Source organism: Camelus dromedarius, chromosome 6 (assembly GCF_036321535.1).
Source record: "Camelus dromedarius isolate mCamDro1 chromosome 6, mCamDro1.pat, whole genome shotgun sequence".
Classification (NCBI taxonomy): Eukaryota; Metazoa; Chordata; class Mammalia; order Artiodactyla; family Camelidae; genus Camelus; species Camelus dromedarius.
Window position 1 is genome coordinate 70,899,817 of NC_087441.1, and position 13,426 is coordinate 70,913,242.

General features: G+C 38.8%; 1 protein-coding gene across 1 annotated transcript in view; it reads right to left on the reverse strand.

The window, feature by feature from the left end:
* The window catches only part of EYS (eyes shut homolog), a 1,182,030-nt gene that overhangs the window by 537,227 nt on the left and 631,377 nt on the right, over positions 1-13,426 (reverse strand). The window contains 2 exon segments of the mRNA XM_031455943.2: positions 91-1,836; positions 2,979-3,171. Of these exon segments, the coding sequence (XP_031311803.2) occupies positions 91-1,836; positions 2,979-3,171 (1,939 nt within the window).

Here is a 13,426-nt window from a genome sequence, read left to right on the forward strand (position 1 = left end):
TAGAGCACCTGGTGACCATAACAGGCACTTTCTTCTCTGTTGAAGAGAAACTCTTTTCTAAAAGTTTACCGAACTGAAACAGAAACTCACCAGAAATCAGCTGAGTAGATGCTGGAATGAGCTCCAGTGAAGACAGAGGAAGAGATGTGGTGACGGAGAGCCTCTGGCCAGCAGGAGGAGATTCCTGGCCATGTACACTAGGCTGAAGATCCCATCTGGACCATTCTGAAGAAATTCTGACGTCTTCAGATGTCAAGGTCAGATAATCTGTGTAATACGTCCTAGCTGGCATAAGTACAGATGTGGGAAATGAGGTCTGTCTTGGAAGTAACTGAGATGCTGAAACCGTAGAGAAGGCTACACCAGCAGTGACTTCTGAAAAATCAGACATGACGTCTACGTATGGTGGTGGGTTGTTTTTGAGGTCACTTGAATGCGTACTTTCTGGACGACTATGTAAGTTAATTTCAAAATCTAGAGAACTATCACCCGTGTGAGGTTTGAACTGAGTATGAGACCCTTCACGCTCTTGCACGCCCAACAAATTGTCTTGATTCAGCATCTCAGTGGGACCCACAGTTATACCATACTGTCCCATTTTCAATAGTTTAAAAATGTTTTCTGATACCGAAGGATGCTCAGTAGTCAGTTTTGAAGTCAAATCAGAATTCATCAGGTCTGAAGAGACAGTTTGTGAAGGGACAATGGATAAACAAACCTTATCCAAACATAAATTAACATCCAAATTACTTGATTGGGTAATGCATTCCTCTAAGGATGGGGACAAAACTCTTCTTTTTGTACTCTTTTTAGAAGGAAATAAAGATGACAGTTCTGTGTTTGCCACTGATGGCATTATTTCAGCAGCGGAAGACAACGAATGCCCAGAAGTGGTAGTTTGAGTTCCCATTAGTGCATGCCAGCTGGCTAATATCGCTGAGTTCATCCAGAATGTCTCATAAAAGTGGGACTGTTTGCTATGCAAAACTTGATCTGAGAATTCATGAGAGGATTTTATTTCAGTCATAGAGCATGTTGCACATGTTTGGCTTAATTCACTTAAAGAATCAGCAGCCTGTGGTGTGCTGTTTGCGAGTCTCCTGTTGCTAGATGCTTCAGTAATAACCTGATACTCACTGGGAGCGGAGGCTGGCGCGGGGGACCGGGGCCGCGCTGATGGGTGTAAGATGGCTACCTGGCTGGATGTAATTATCTTCGCGGGAGACACGCAACACATCGCAGAGCTCAGCTGTCTCCTGGACTCTCCTCTTGAAATGAAAGAGACAGCTGAATATTCTTCAATACCCTCTTGAACCCCACGAGCACCCCCAACTGGAGGTGCACTTGCGGAAGCAGTGGTAAGCAGGAATCCACGGGAGAGTAATGAGTGTCTGTTTAACTCAACATCAGCCCCTGGAATGCCACTAATTGCCGAACTCATCGTGGGAGCAGACAAGGCATCAGTCTGATAGAGCTCAGATAGTAAAGATTGTGAAGGAAAAATAAAACCTGTCATCGAGGAAGAGATGCCAAACGGGGTCCTCCTCTCTCCCCTACCAGGGAAAAAGAGTCCTGGTGCGCCCGGTGAAGTCTGGGTGGGCGTCTGTGATGCAGATGTTTTGCCCCCGACAGAGCGTGCTGGGTCATGCACGCCAAAATTCGTAAATGGAGAAGAGGAAACGTCTGCAGAAGAAAGAAGACTGTGTTTGGCTGAAAGCTCTCTCGTGGAAATCAGTTCTTCCGGTAAATCGCTTTCAAAGGATGTGCCAGGATTTAATGCTGCCAAACCAGTGGTTGGGAGATTATCATGCTTGAAAATGTCTGTCTGTTTTGGACCTTCAGAGAGGAAAAGGGAGGGGAAAAAAAAAGAAGAAAGAAAGAAAGAGAAAAATGATTTATGCCCTGGGCCAAATCTTCTGCAAATTGCACTGGCACCTCACACCCATTATATGCAGACAAATATAGCTCTGTAAATCATATTTCTAATAAAAGTGGTTGAGAAAGTCTAGTGACTTCGTGAAGTGCATAAATGCAGAGTCCTATTTTCACAGTCCTTGGGGTGGCCAAATTCAGAACAAATGGTGTTCTGCAGAATCAACATGTGTATTCCAAACTAAATGACCCCTTTGAAGTGTAAAGCATGAAAATTTACATCTGTTTGTCATTGAAAAAAAAAATCAAAGAATATTTGACCTAATGATTTAGAAACATTAGGAATGTCATTTTACTTTCTAAAAAGGCCAAATATTCTTTACATTAGATACCATTATATTTAACTTAATTCTTTAAAAGAACAGAAATTATACAGATAAAAAATAGAGCAGTCTACCTTTATGCTTATAATATCCAATAGGCTTTAAAAACTTTTTAAACAAGAATACCTTGTTAGGGGCTATAATTCTCATTCTGATTATCCTGACAGGAAAAAATTTGAAATTTTGCATACAATATACTATTCATAATATGGCATAAATTGATTTAGTAAATAAGTGACATGTCAGAACATACTCAAGTTGTCAAAAATACTTCACAATAGAAAAAAAAAAAACCCAGATTTTTCAAAATCTGAGTATTTTTCCAGTAAATTGATAGGAGTATAAATGTCCATATAACGAGGCAGAGGATATTAAATGAAGACATAATGAGGCAAGTAGTACAAGGCCTTTTAAAGAAGTTTTACTGATGATAAAAACAAAATGAGGTGGGTTTAGGGTCCAGTTATCTATCAAAATTTACAATCAGGATAAAGACTATTAATGAACATTGTTGGCACTGTTTCAGAAAGAGTTTTAGTAGAGGATACTAATATTTTTAAAACTTAAAACTCAGCACATAAGCAACAGGAATTCTAAGACAATTTTATACCCCTAAAAAATAGTGTCTTAGAAAAATAAAGATTGAAATCAGCCAGAATATATGTTTCAATACATAACTTTTTCAGTCTCAGACTTCTCCATATTTTACTCTCACCCACTTACTTTGATCAGCAGGAGACGTATTCATTATGGGCCACAGTCTTGCAGCCCTTCCAGGCGGGAGGCTACTGACTGAAGTCTCAGAAGTGGGCAGTGGGTATGTGTGTGTGGAATTGACGTCTGTCCGTTGAGAACCAGGACATAAACAGGTGATTCTTCCTGTTTCATTACCACAAAGAAGCCCAATGGAGCAGGTCTGCAAACGACAATCACCATCACTAAGCTCAGAGTTTCTCTGCCTCTTTTTACGTTAGCTTTTAGGTCATTTGCATCTTCCTAGTTTTATTAGAGAGCTCAAATCATCACCTTATTGTGTTTGAAAATGGAATCTTTACAGTCAATTTTGCCTCTATTTCAAAATTAATTCAGTTCTTTAAATTTTGGATATGCTCAATTGAATGCCTGAATTTATTCCTGATTCCTTTAATTTTAAGTCAAAATACATTTGCTTTGAGGATTTTTTTTTCCAATGAAGAATCTGCACCGTATGGTAGTCAATATGGATATAAAAGCTCCATTACAAATTATAAACTTTTCTGCTCTAAATATCATATTTAGTTGGAAACTAATATAAAATGCAGTATCGACAACAAATAATTTGAAGACATTCTCTTGTGATATTCTGAATCATTTAATCCACATTGGTTTACAGGGCAATGAGCCTTTTATGTTTTAGTTTGATCAAAATAGCCTATTTCTGCCATATACTTATAAAATAATTTCCACATAAAGAAATTATTTTTTAGCTTACAGGAAAGAGAATTGTGATGCATGCATAAATAAGTGCAAATGGATCAGGGATTCTCCTTTAAAGGTACAGTTAAAAGTTAGTTACGTTTTTGAAGCATTTTGAACTCTAAGGAAATACAATTCAAATATTGTTTTAAAATACTAATAAAAGCCTATTTCCTAACACTAGACACATTTGTGAGTATCACTGCTTCACTCCTCCAGCATTTGTCCAAGATTGTATCTAATTTGCACATAATGTAAATTTTGCTTTAGATATCCTTTTTCTTTTGTTTCACAGTTATACATTCTGTATTCCCTTTTAATTCACTTTTGAAAATACTTATAAAGATCAAAGTCTTCTTAATGTCATATAACTACCTTAAAAATCTAACATGTAGAAAAATAGTAAAAAGAAGCTAGAAGTGATGGAAGAAACAGCAAGAAAAATCTATCTATTATGATTCCACACTTTCAGGACTAAGAGATTGATTGCCCTTTTCTCCACTCAAGGGTGCCCTGGAAAGACTTCACAGTTTAATGAAAATGCATGCAAAACTAAGATAGAGACCAGAAAGCCAATATTCTAGCTTACAGTGAAAACATAGCTGTTAACAACTCATAAATTATGTGCAGGGCTGTGGTCAGTATTCTCCTGAATCACAATCAGAAGACTTTATGTCATTAACTACCTCGAGAAATCACCATCGCAGGATTAAGGGATCCTCAAAGGCCCCGTGATCAACAAGTTCTTCCATGTCATCAGAGCTACACAAGATTCACAGGTTTCCATGATGTGCATTAGATCTGAACATGCAAAACTAGGTTGTCTGAATGCTTGACAACATCAGACTAAGATACTGCCATAAGAATGATCTCGAATACCTGATGTTCCCTGTTGTATCCCTGACTAAAGTTATCTACCTGTTAGATGAATTTACACTGGCACTGACAACATTTGTCTCTGTGATTCTAATTTGTTCTCTAATAGTGTCACCTATTATATTGTGGATGTGTGAATACATTCATCTTCCAGGTGACACTTAGGTCCAGCAGCCAGGAAGCCATGCTTCATCTTTCCTGTGTCGCATGTCCAGGCTCACATCCATCCTGTGCTGTTTTTAGAGTTTAACTCTCAAAGCTAAATTTATTTTCCCAATTTTGAGCTCGATAGGAAACATCTTGTTATATTTCCAAGTACTAGTGACTTAAATCATATTTTTTGATGAAATGTTCTTACAAGTAGATTTTAATTGATTGAACTTTCTCTCTCTCCCTCTCTGTCTGCACACACACAGACATGCCAACACAATTTATCCTAGAGAAACTTCCAAATTTTCCTTAATTAAATCCCCAAATGCATGGCAAAGCTTACCACGTGTTCACTAAACCTACTTCCTCTTCCTCTTGGTTTACTCTGTGTCACTCTTGTGTTTCTGTGTGACCACGTGACTTACTTCTAACCACGGAAATGTGAATATGTTAGAAGTGAACCTCCAGCCTCTTCCCCTGTGTGTCGACCTCTGAAAACACATGTTAAAGATGGAAAGACAGAAAAAGCAGGCAGCACATGCTCCTAAATCCCTATCTGAAGGAGAAGATCTGAAATCAGGAACACTCACTTGGACTTCATGTGAGTGACAAATCTTTATCACATTAGTCTAGGAAAACTTTGGAGGTTATTGTTACAGTAGCTAGCATTTCCCTTACTAATATATCAATCTTTGCCTTACCTTTTCTTTCTAATATTCTTTGTTAGCTCCCGGACAATTAAATCAAAACAAAGCACCGCATAAACGATTGAACATTTCTTTTTCTATAACTGTTTGCTTACGCTGAAAGATACAGGCATTTCAAATATTTAGCTTTGATTTAATTCAGTAAAACTTTAATTTTGTATGTTTCTTCCTTAATTTCACAGCTATCATGGTAACTTCTTTGGCCAATGCGTCATTCCCCTATCAAATATGTATCCTGTGCCTACCATTATATAATGTTTTATTCACTGATATTTATTGAAACTTAATATGTGCCAAGATGATGATCATCACTTCTACAAAATTTTATGACTTTTAAAAATAATTTTTCTATCTGAATCCATATTTAGGGAAAATAACGCAAATGGGACCTTTTCAGTCAAAGATTTATAAGAATACGATCATCTACTTTTTAATGGTTGTTATGTAGCCCTCTACATCTTTGCGCTCGAGAAATATTTATTGGTCAATTTCTAAGTGCCAGTGACTGTTGGAAGGGCTGGCAATGAACTAGTCAACAAGATAAAGTTTCTCCCATCATGTAGCTTATATTTTAGTAAAGGAATCAGAATTGTTTAATTAATACTAATTGGTAACAATCGGCATAAGGGCAAAATTTTGCGAGATAAATAATAAGTAAAAACAGGGAGGGCTATTTTGGTCAGAGCAGTCAGGGAAGCCTTCTCTAATCAGGAGGATTAAGCAGGCTGATGTCATGGGTGTGTGACTTACGAGCTGCACAAGACCCTGACATTATAAGAACCCACCTCCTGCCACACAGGCACACACACACAACACACAGGCACACACACACAGCACACACACACACACACACACACACACACACAGCCCAATGTGAATTAATATAAATATCTGAGAAAATAATATTCAAGGCAAAAGGAATGGTAGTACAGAGACCCCAAGGCAGGAACCTGCTTTGTATATATGAGCAACAGCCAAGTACATCTGGGCAGTGTAGAAAAAGAGAATAAGGAACAGCCGTTCGTGGCTGGAGGTGAGGTCACGGACCCGGCCGGGAAAGTGGTCAGTCATGTAGGATGATTTGTTCGCTTTATTTGTTTGTTCCTGAATTTGGACTTAATTCTGAGAGTGACAGGAAGCCACTGGAATATCTAGTATTTAGAGTAGACAAGATATGATTTGATCTATGTTATGGAAATATTATGTTAACACTATGCAGATAATAGACTCTTAAGGGAGTTTGGAGTTGGGGAAAGAATGGGAACTGGGATGCCCATTGGACGCTGGTGGTAATCTTGGTGAGAGACAGAAACAGACCCACCTGGAGGGAAAGTAGTAATAGAGAGAGGAAGGTCACTGTCAGAAGGCATGCGGGAGGCAGTGCCTGTGAGACGTGCTGGCTCACTAGATGTCTGGAGTGAGAAGAAAAGGTTAATTCATGATGCTTAGGTTTTTGTTCCTATTAATGGGGTGAGTAGAGGTGCCACTTACTAATTTGAAGAATACTGGTGAAAACCAGTTAGGTGCTGGAGGTAGATCCAGATTTCTATTTAAATACTTTAAATTTGAGAAGCTTATTAGCTATCCAAATATGTATGTAGAGTAGGAAACCGAAAATATGAACCTGTCCTGAGGCAGAGTTACCCTTAAATCATTTCAATTAATAAGAAAGTATGATTTAAAAGAAACCATAGCCCTTCTTTTGAATTCTCTGGTCACAGAGCTAGCAAACGGCAGAGCCGGGACTCACATGCAGGCAGTGAGAATCCAGAACTCACCCTCCCCGTCACTGTACTGTATTTGTGCCTCTGGTTACATCTTCAACGTTCGCTATGAACCATTCTACCCTATAGCCGATTATTCTAGATAAAAAAATTAAAATATTTTTCTACTTAGCCTGTTTAACAAACTTCACAATCAATTAAATATAATGATCGTAAACAGTGTGTTAAGTTCTGAGTGAAAGAGTGTCTTTTATCAAAATGAGTTTACAACACAGTGGGTCATTTTTCATTCTACTGACAATAACATTTGAAGATGTAATATTGTAGTCCAGCCTTATTTTATACTTGAAACAATGAGAATGTAATAGCCGATAACAATAACAAAATCCCATTGTCCCAGTCAGTTTCATATCAATTTAATTCAGTGGATTAATCTACTTTCTTCAGAATCGGTGGGCCAAATTTACTCTTCAAAGTTTACAAAAATTGACAGCTTGAATTTTTCCAACGCCATTGGCATATACATTATTAATATATGTCACTGTTTACATAGAAAACTGTGTACATAATTCTTGAAGGCCAGGGAAAATGAAAATAAATCCCTTGTTGAAAAATGATTAAATATTTAAGTCAACAACAGCAGAACATTGGGCTGTGTGTGTGTGTGTGTGTGTGTGTGTGTGTGCCTGTGTGGCAGGAGGTGGTTCTTATAATGTCAGGGTCTTGTGCAACTCACAGGTCACACACCCATGACATCAGCCTGCTTATACACTGATTTTCCTAGACTGTAACAGTGGATTTACCCACTTGTATCTTGATGCTCTTTGAAAATTTTCTCCTGGGAATATATACCTTCTTAAAATGAAATATCTTTTTGATAATTAGAAGAAACAGTGCAGATGATTGGCATGCTAAATTCATGGTATGGTGTTCTTGGAGGGTTTAAAGAAAACATCAGGGAGAGAAACCAAAATGAAGTAATCCAGCAAATCAGTTTCTAAGTATAGGCTTACTTGCCCCATCAATTACAGTACTAAGCAGCAATAAATTCTTCCCAGGCTTGTTGACAGTGAAACTTTCAATTCATGCTAATTGAAACGATCATATTTCGTTAGGAAAGGTTCACTAAACTGAAGCTCTCTTGAAATAATCTCTGTTTTGGGGGCAAAGTTTTACATCATTTATATCAGTTCCAATTCTATAGAAATTTCACTGCATAAATTTACCGCATAAAATTCTTATTTTATGGTCACAAGGTACAAATCACTGTCCAGTCACAAGACCTATAATCATCTATATCATATATATGTCATAGAGTTTACATCGAGATAGTATACTTTTTCCATAATTTGTTAGATAAGGGGGAAGAAGGACAAGTTGAAACTTTATAGTTTCCTGCCTGTGGCAGGCAGAGTTTTACATTCTAAGGTGACTTTTATCCAGCTTTCCTGCCCACCCCACTCTCTACCCCTCGCCCACCAGTGTATAGGCCCCCATAATACATGACAGATTTCACCTCATGAGTAGGTCAGGTTGTGGAACATGGTACAGCTGACCTTTAGAAAGGGAGATTACATAGGCCTTTTAAAAGCAGTTTTCTCTGGCTGGTCACAGAGGAGGAAGCCAGAGATTCTAAGTATAACAAAGATTAGAGTCTTGATGCTGGTTTGAAAACTAGGAGCCGCATGGCAAACAATCCCAGTGGTCTCTAGGAATTGAAAACAGTCACCAGCCGCAGCCAGCGTGGCCACCTGGAATCCAGACCCACAACCGGCTGGCGGGCATCACTGAGCTGAATGCTGCCAGTGACAGAAAGGAGCCTGGAAGTAGATTTGTTACTGAAGGCAAGTCCCTGTGCCTGACACACCATGAGGCCAAACAAAGTGAAACATGAGTTTGGAGCAGAGAAAGGTTTACTGCAGGACTGAGCAAGGAGCACAGCAAGGAGCCCAAGAAAACCTTGAACTCCCTAAAGGGTCTCACAAAACATATTTAAAGGGCAGGGGAGGGAGGAGGGTCACAGGGTAAGTGATCAGCTCATGACAATCCTCTGACTGGTTGATGCTGAGATAACAAGGCGGTCAACACTATCAAACCCCAGGTGCCAGAAGGTCTCGGGGCCACGTGCTCTTGATCATCAAGTAGTTAATTTCTTCCCTTTGGTGGTGATTTTTAGCATCAGGAAATATACATGAGATACAATTATCTGGGTGCTTCAGAGAAGAGATCAGCAGAGGATATGACCCCAGAAGGCCCCACAGAGTCCTGCTCAGTTATAGATTTTCATCCCATCTTCAGAGGGGCATTTAGTCCTGTTGACACACTGATCTCAGCCTGAGCTGAGAAGCCTGGGGAGGCAGCCCTGCCAGGCCAACTCCTGACCTGCAGAACCAGGAGCTAATAAATGGGGGTATCTTAAGCTGCTAAATTTGTAGCAATTTGCTCTGCAGCAAGAGAAAACTAATGCATTGTCCCACCAATGGCAGCATAGTAAATGCAGAGATTCTGGGTCCCATCCAGTCCTGGAGACGGTGCCCATCATGCCAATCAGCATACTAGGAACCCCATCAACAAAAGGTGACATCACCAAGAGGTGGGGGGGGGGTGTAACTTTCATTTGAGTCTGTCCTGGGCCTTTGTAACCTCAGATCCATTCCTCTCCACTCCCCTCTTATGCTTTGCATCATGTTAGAGGAGTCCTGCCCCCTGCAAACTGCATTTCCTGGGTTCCTCATCAGTTGGCCTCTACCAAAGGGAGGCACTTGAGTCACAGGACAGGGTGGGAAGAGGAGCGAAACTTAAGTATCTTAGCTCCATTCTCCACGTGCAGGCAGTGGGCATCCCAGACAGCAACTGTGCTCCTCCGCTCCCATTCCTGCATCCTTCAGATGACCTGAGATCATGGACACACCTCCTCCCTCTGTCTTCCAAGCAGTGGGTTCATACTGCTGCTAATCTCTGCTTCCCTCTCTATTGTCTGGTTGGGTCTCAGATCTTCCCTCACCTCTGTAACCTGTTTCCTCTGTTATAAATACTAGGGATGGTTTCTGTTTTTTCTTGTTAAGCCATTAACTGATTCAGTGATGCTGTCTTTTAAAGGACACTTGGCAGATTTCTGTAGGCAGTCATCTAATTTGATTGGGAGATGAAAAGCAGCAGTGTCAGCCTGAAAGCAGGAGTTAATATCCTGAAGATTGATATGATTCACCCCATAATAATAAAACAATCTATATTAATGATAGGAGAATAATGATCAGAGAGAGGTCAAATGCTAAAAATACTTTTGTGTAAAATATGTAACATTGACATATTTTTGTGCTATACATTTGGGCTAGATACATATTTTTATTTCTAATTTTTGAGAATTTCCTACATAAAATCAATAGATAGGGTCCATGCCAATAGTTAGATTTTTAACGATATAACTCCCTGTATGCCAACCCAACTTACACGTCTTTACCATGCCTGTAAGTAGCGGACTATGATGTCTGTTCCACTTTCTACTGAATGGCCAGGGCTCGTGTGCTCTCTAGTACATAGTTTCATAGTTGGGAGTTAGCAAACATTTGTTGGAAAAAAATAAAAGAGAACATTATTTTGAAAAGAAACTTTTATCTTGCTACTTCCTTGCTTCTTTTCCCCCTTTCTAGACACACATTTTGAAAGAGATATTCACAAAGTCTCACCCATTCTGTTTTTTTCTTCAAGCCATTCAGCTGTCATGCCATCATGTCACTAAAACCATCCTTGTAAATTTCCAGAAATACAACCATACTGTTCAATTCAAAGCACCATGTGGGGTCTTCATTTTATTCAAATTCCCAACAATATTTAACAGAATCCACCACTATCTTCTGAAGCATTCTGTTTTTCTCATATGTCCTAACTCTCTCCCTACTCACTTCCTCTCTTGGCTTCTTCTGTTCATCCTCGTCTTTAATTTGGAATTTCTTGGAGTTTTATCTTCAGTCTTTTATCTTTTTTTTTTCCTGCATTTTCCCCAGAAGCATTTTCATTTATTCAAAAAAACCATAAAGATATCTATATATTGATGGGTCCCAAAATTGTATCTCCACTTGACACCTCTCTGCAGTGTATTCTTGTACTACGAATGACTTATTTAACGTCACTAGTTAAATAACTCATAGGGACCTAAAATGTAACATGAACAGTATTATGGCACTGAACTGCTCCTTCAGCTCCTCCATTCTAACATGTAACCATTGATCTCCACTCAGGAAATGTAGTACCATCACTCTATTGCTCAAGCTACCTTTGATTTCTTGCTCTCTGCTGTCTTACACATCTACTCAAGGTCATGCCTTGCTTGTTCTCCTATAGTATATTTCAAATATACTTTTCTCTCTATTTGCTTTGCTAAGACCATAGACCAAGCCATCACTGTCTTTCACACAATTGTTGCAGCATCCCAGCTGTTTTTACATTCATAATTCTACCTTCTTTCCAGACTGTTCTTCACAGAACATTAAGGATTTTTAAACATCTGACTAAGATCATATCACTCCCTTTTGAAAAAAATTTAAATATATTTCCGTTATATTTGAAGAAAATCCAAACTCACTGCCATTTTTTAAAAAATTGAAGCATAGTCAGTTTACAATGGTGCAACAATTTCTGGTATACAGCATAATGTTTCAGTCATATATATATATACATATATATATACACACACACATATATGTATTTATTTTCATGTTGTTTTTCATTATAGGTTACTATATTGAATATAGTTCCCTGTGCTATACAGAAAAACTTGTATATCTATTTTATATATGGTAGGTAGTATCTGCAAATCTCGAACTCTCAATTTATCGCTTCCCTTCCCCTCTCCCCCTGATAACCATAAGTTTGTTTTATATGTCTCTCAGTCTGTTTCTGTTTTGTAGATAAGTTCATTTGTGTCTTTTTTTGTTTTTAGATTCCACATATAAGTGATATCATATAGTATTTTTCTTCCTTTTTCTGACTTACTTCAGTTGGAATGACATTCTCCAGGTCCATCTATGTTGCTGCAAATGGCATTATTTTATTCTTTTTTATGGCTGAGTAGTATTCCATTATATAAATATGCCACAACTTCTTTAGCCAGTCATCTGTCAATGGACATTTAGGTTGTTTCCGTGTCTTGGCTGTTGGAAATAGTGCTGTTGTGACTACTGGGGTCTCTGCCATTATTTATGTCTCATTGCATAACCTGACTCTATTTGCTTCCACAGCCTTATCGTCTCCCTGCTTTTTTCACACCTGCTGTGCTCAACACACATTGTCTGTTTTTTGCTACATCACATATGGCAATCTTTTCCTAATTCGGACCTTTGCACATGTTTATTCCCCTGAGAGCACATCCAACTCTCCCTCTTCCCTTGCATGATTTCTTCTCATCCTCAGGTCTTCATTTAAGTGTCCACTCCTTAGAGAGATCTTCTCTGTCACCTGCATTATTTTTCTCCCACTGCAATTACTTTTTCCTTCAGAACACTAGGTACAGTTTGAATTTTATTTACTGAAATTTATTTTCATGTGTCTACTACCTTGATTGATGTGTGTTTCCTGCTTTGCTACAGGCACCGCTAGGCAGAAATCTGTGTCTGTTCCATTCTGGACTCTACTTGGCACAGTGCTGGTAGGCTGCTAGCCAATCTATGTTTACTGAATGAGCATATAAATAATACTTACAAAATTATCTTTATACACTAAGTAATTGAATTTGCAAAGTATATGTTCCCACTCACAATTTGCTTAACTGATGTTTGAAACACAAAATAACCCTTCACATGCCTTATGTTACAAGAAATACAAGCAACCAAATATAAGAGTTCAATAGATGCCAGGCTTGATTCACAAAGGTGATCAAGTTCACTTTGAGAAGTAAGGGCCCAAGTCGTGTGAATAGTCTGTCCCAGACCAGAGGTGACAGATGAAAAAGTACAGTTAGTGCCATTACACTTTCCCTTTGTATCCTCGCCATTTGAGAAAACAAATTTCTCCCTTTGCCAGGGTCTCTGGTTAAGGGATACTTAATGCTGCTAAAGAAAGATGGGCTGGGGAGAATGGGCAAATTCTTTGACATTTTAAGAACTGGAAGGTTAAGTAAGATCAAAGGCACTTAGCAACATCCCCTGCACCACCTTGAAACATATGTGAGGTAACTCCTGGGCTTTGGGGGCTGATAAAAAATAGAGCCTGAGTGAGGTTTTATTGTTGCTTGGTAAGTCCTAAAGGGGAGATGCAAGCTGAT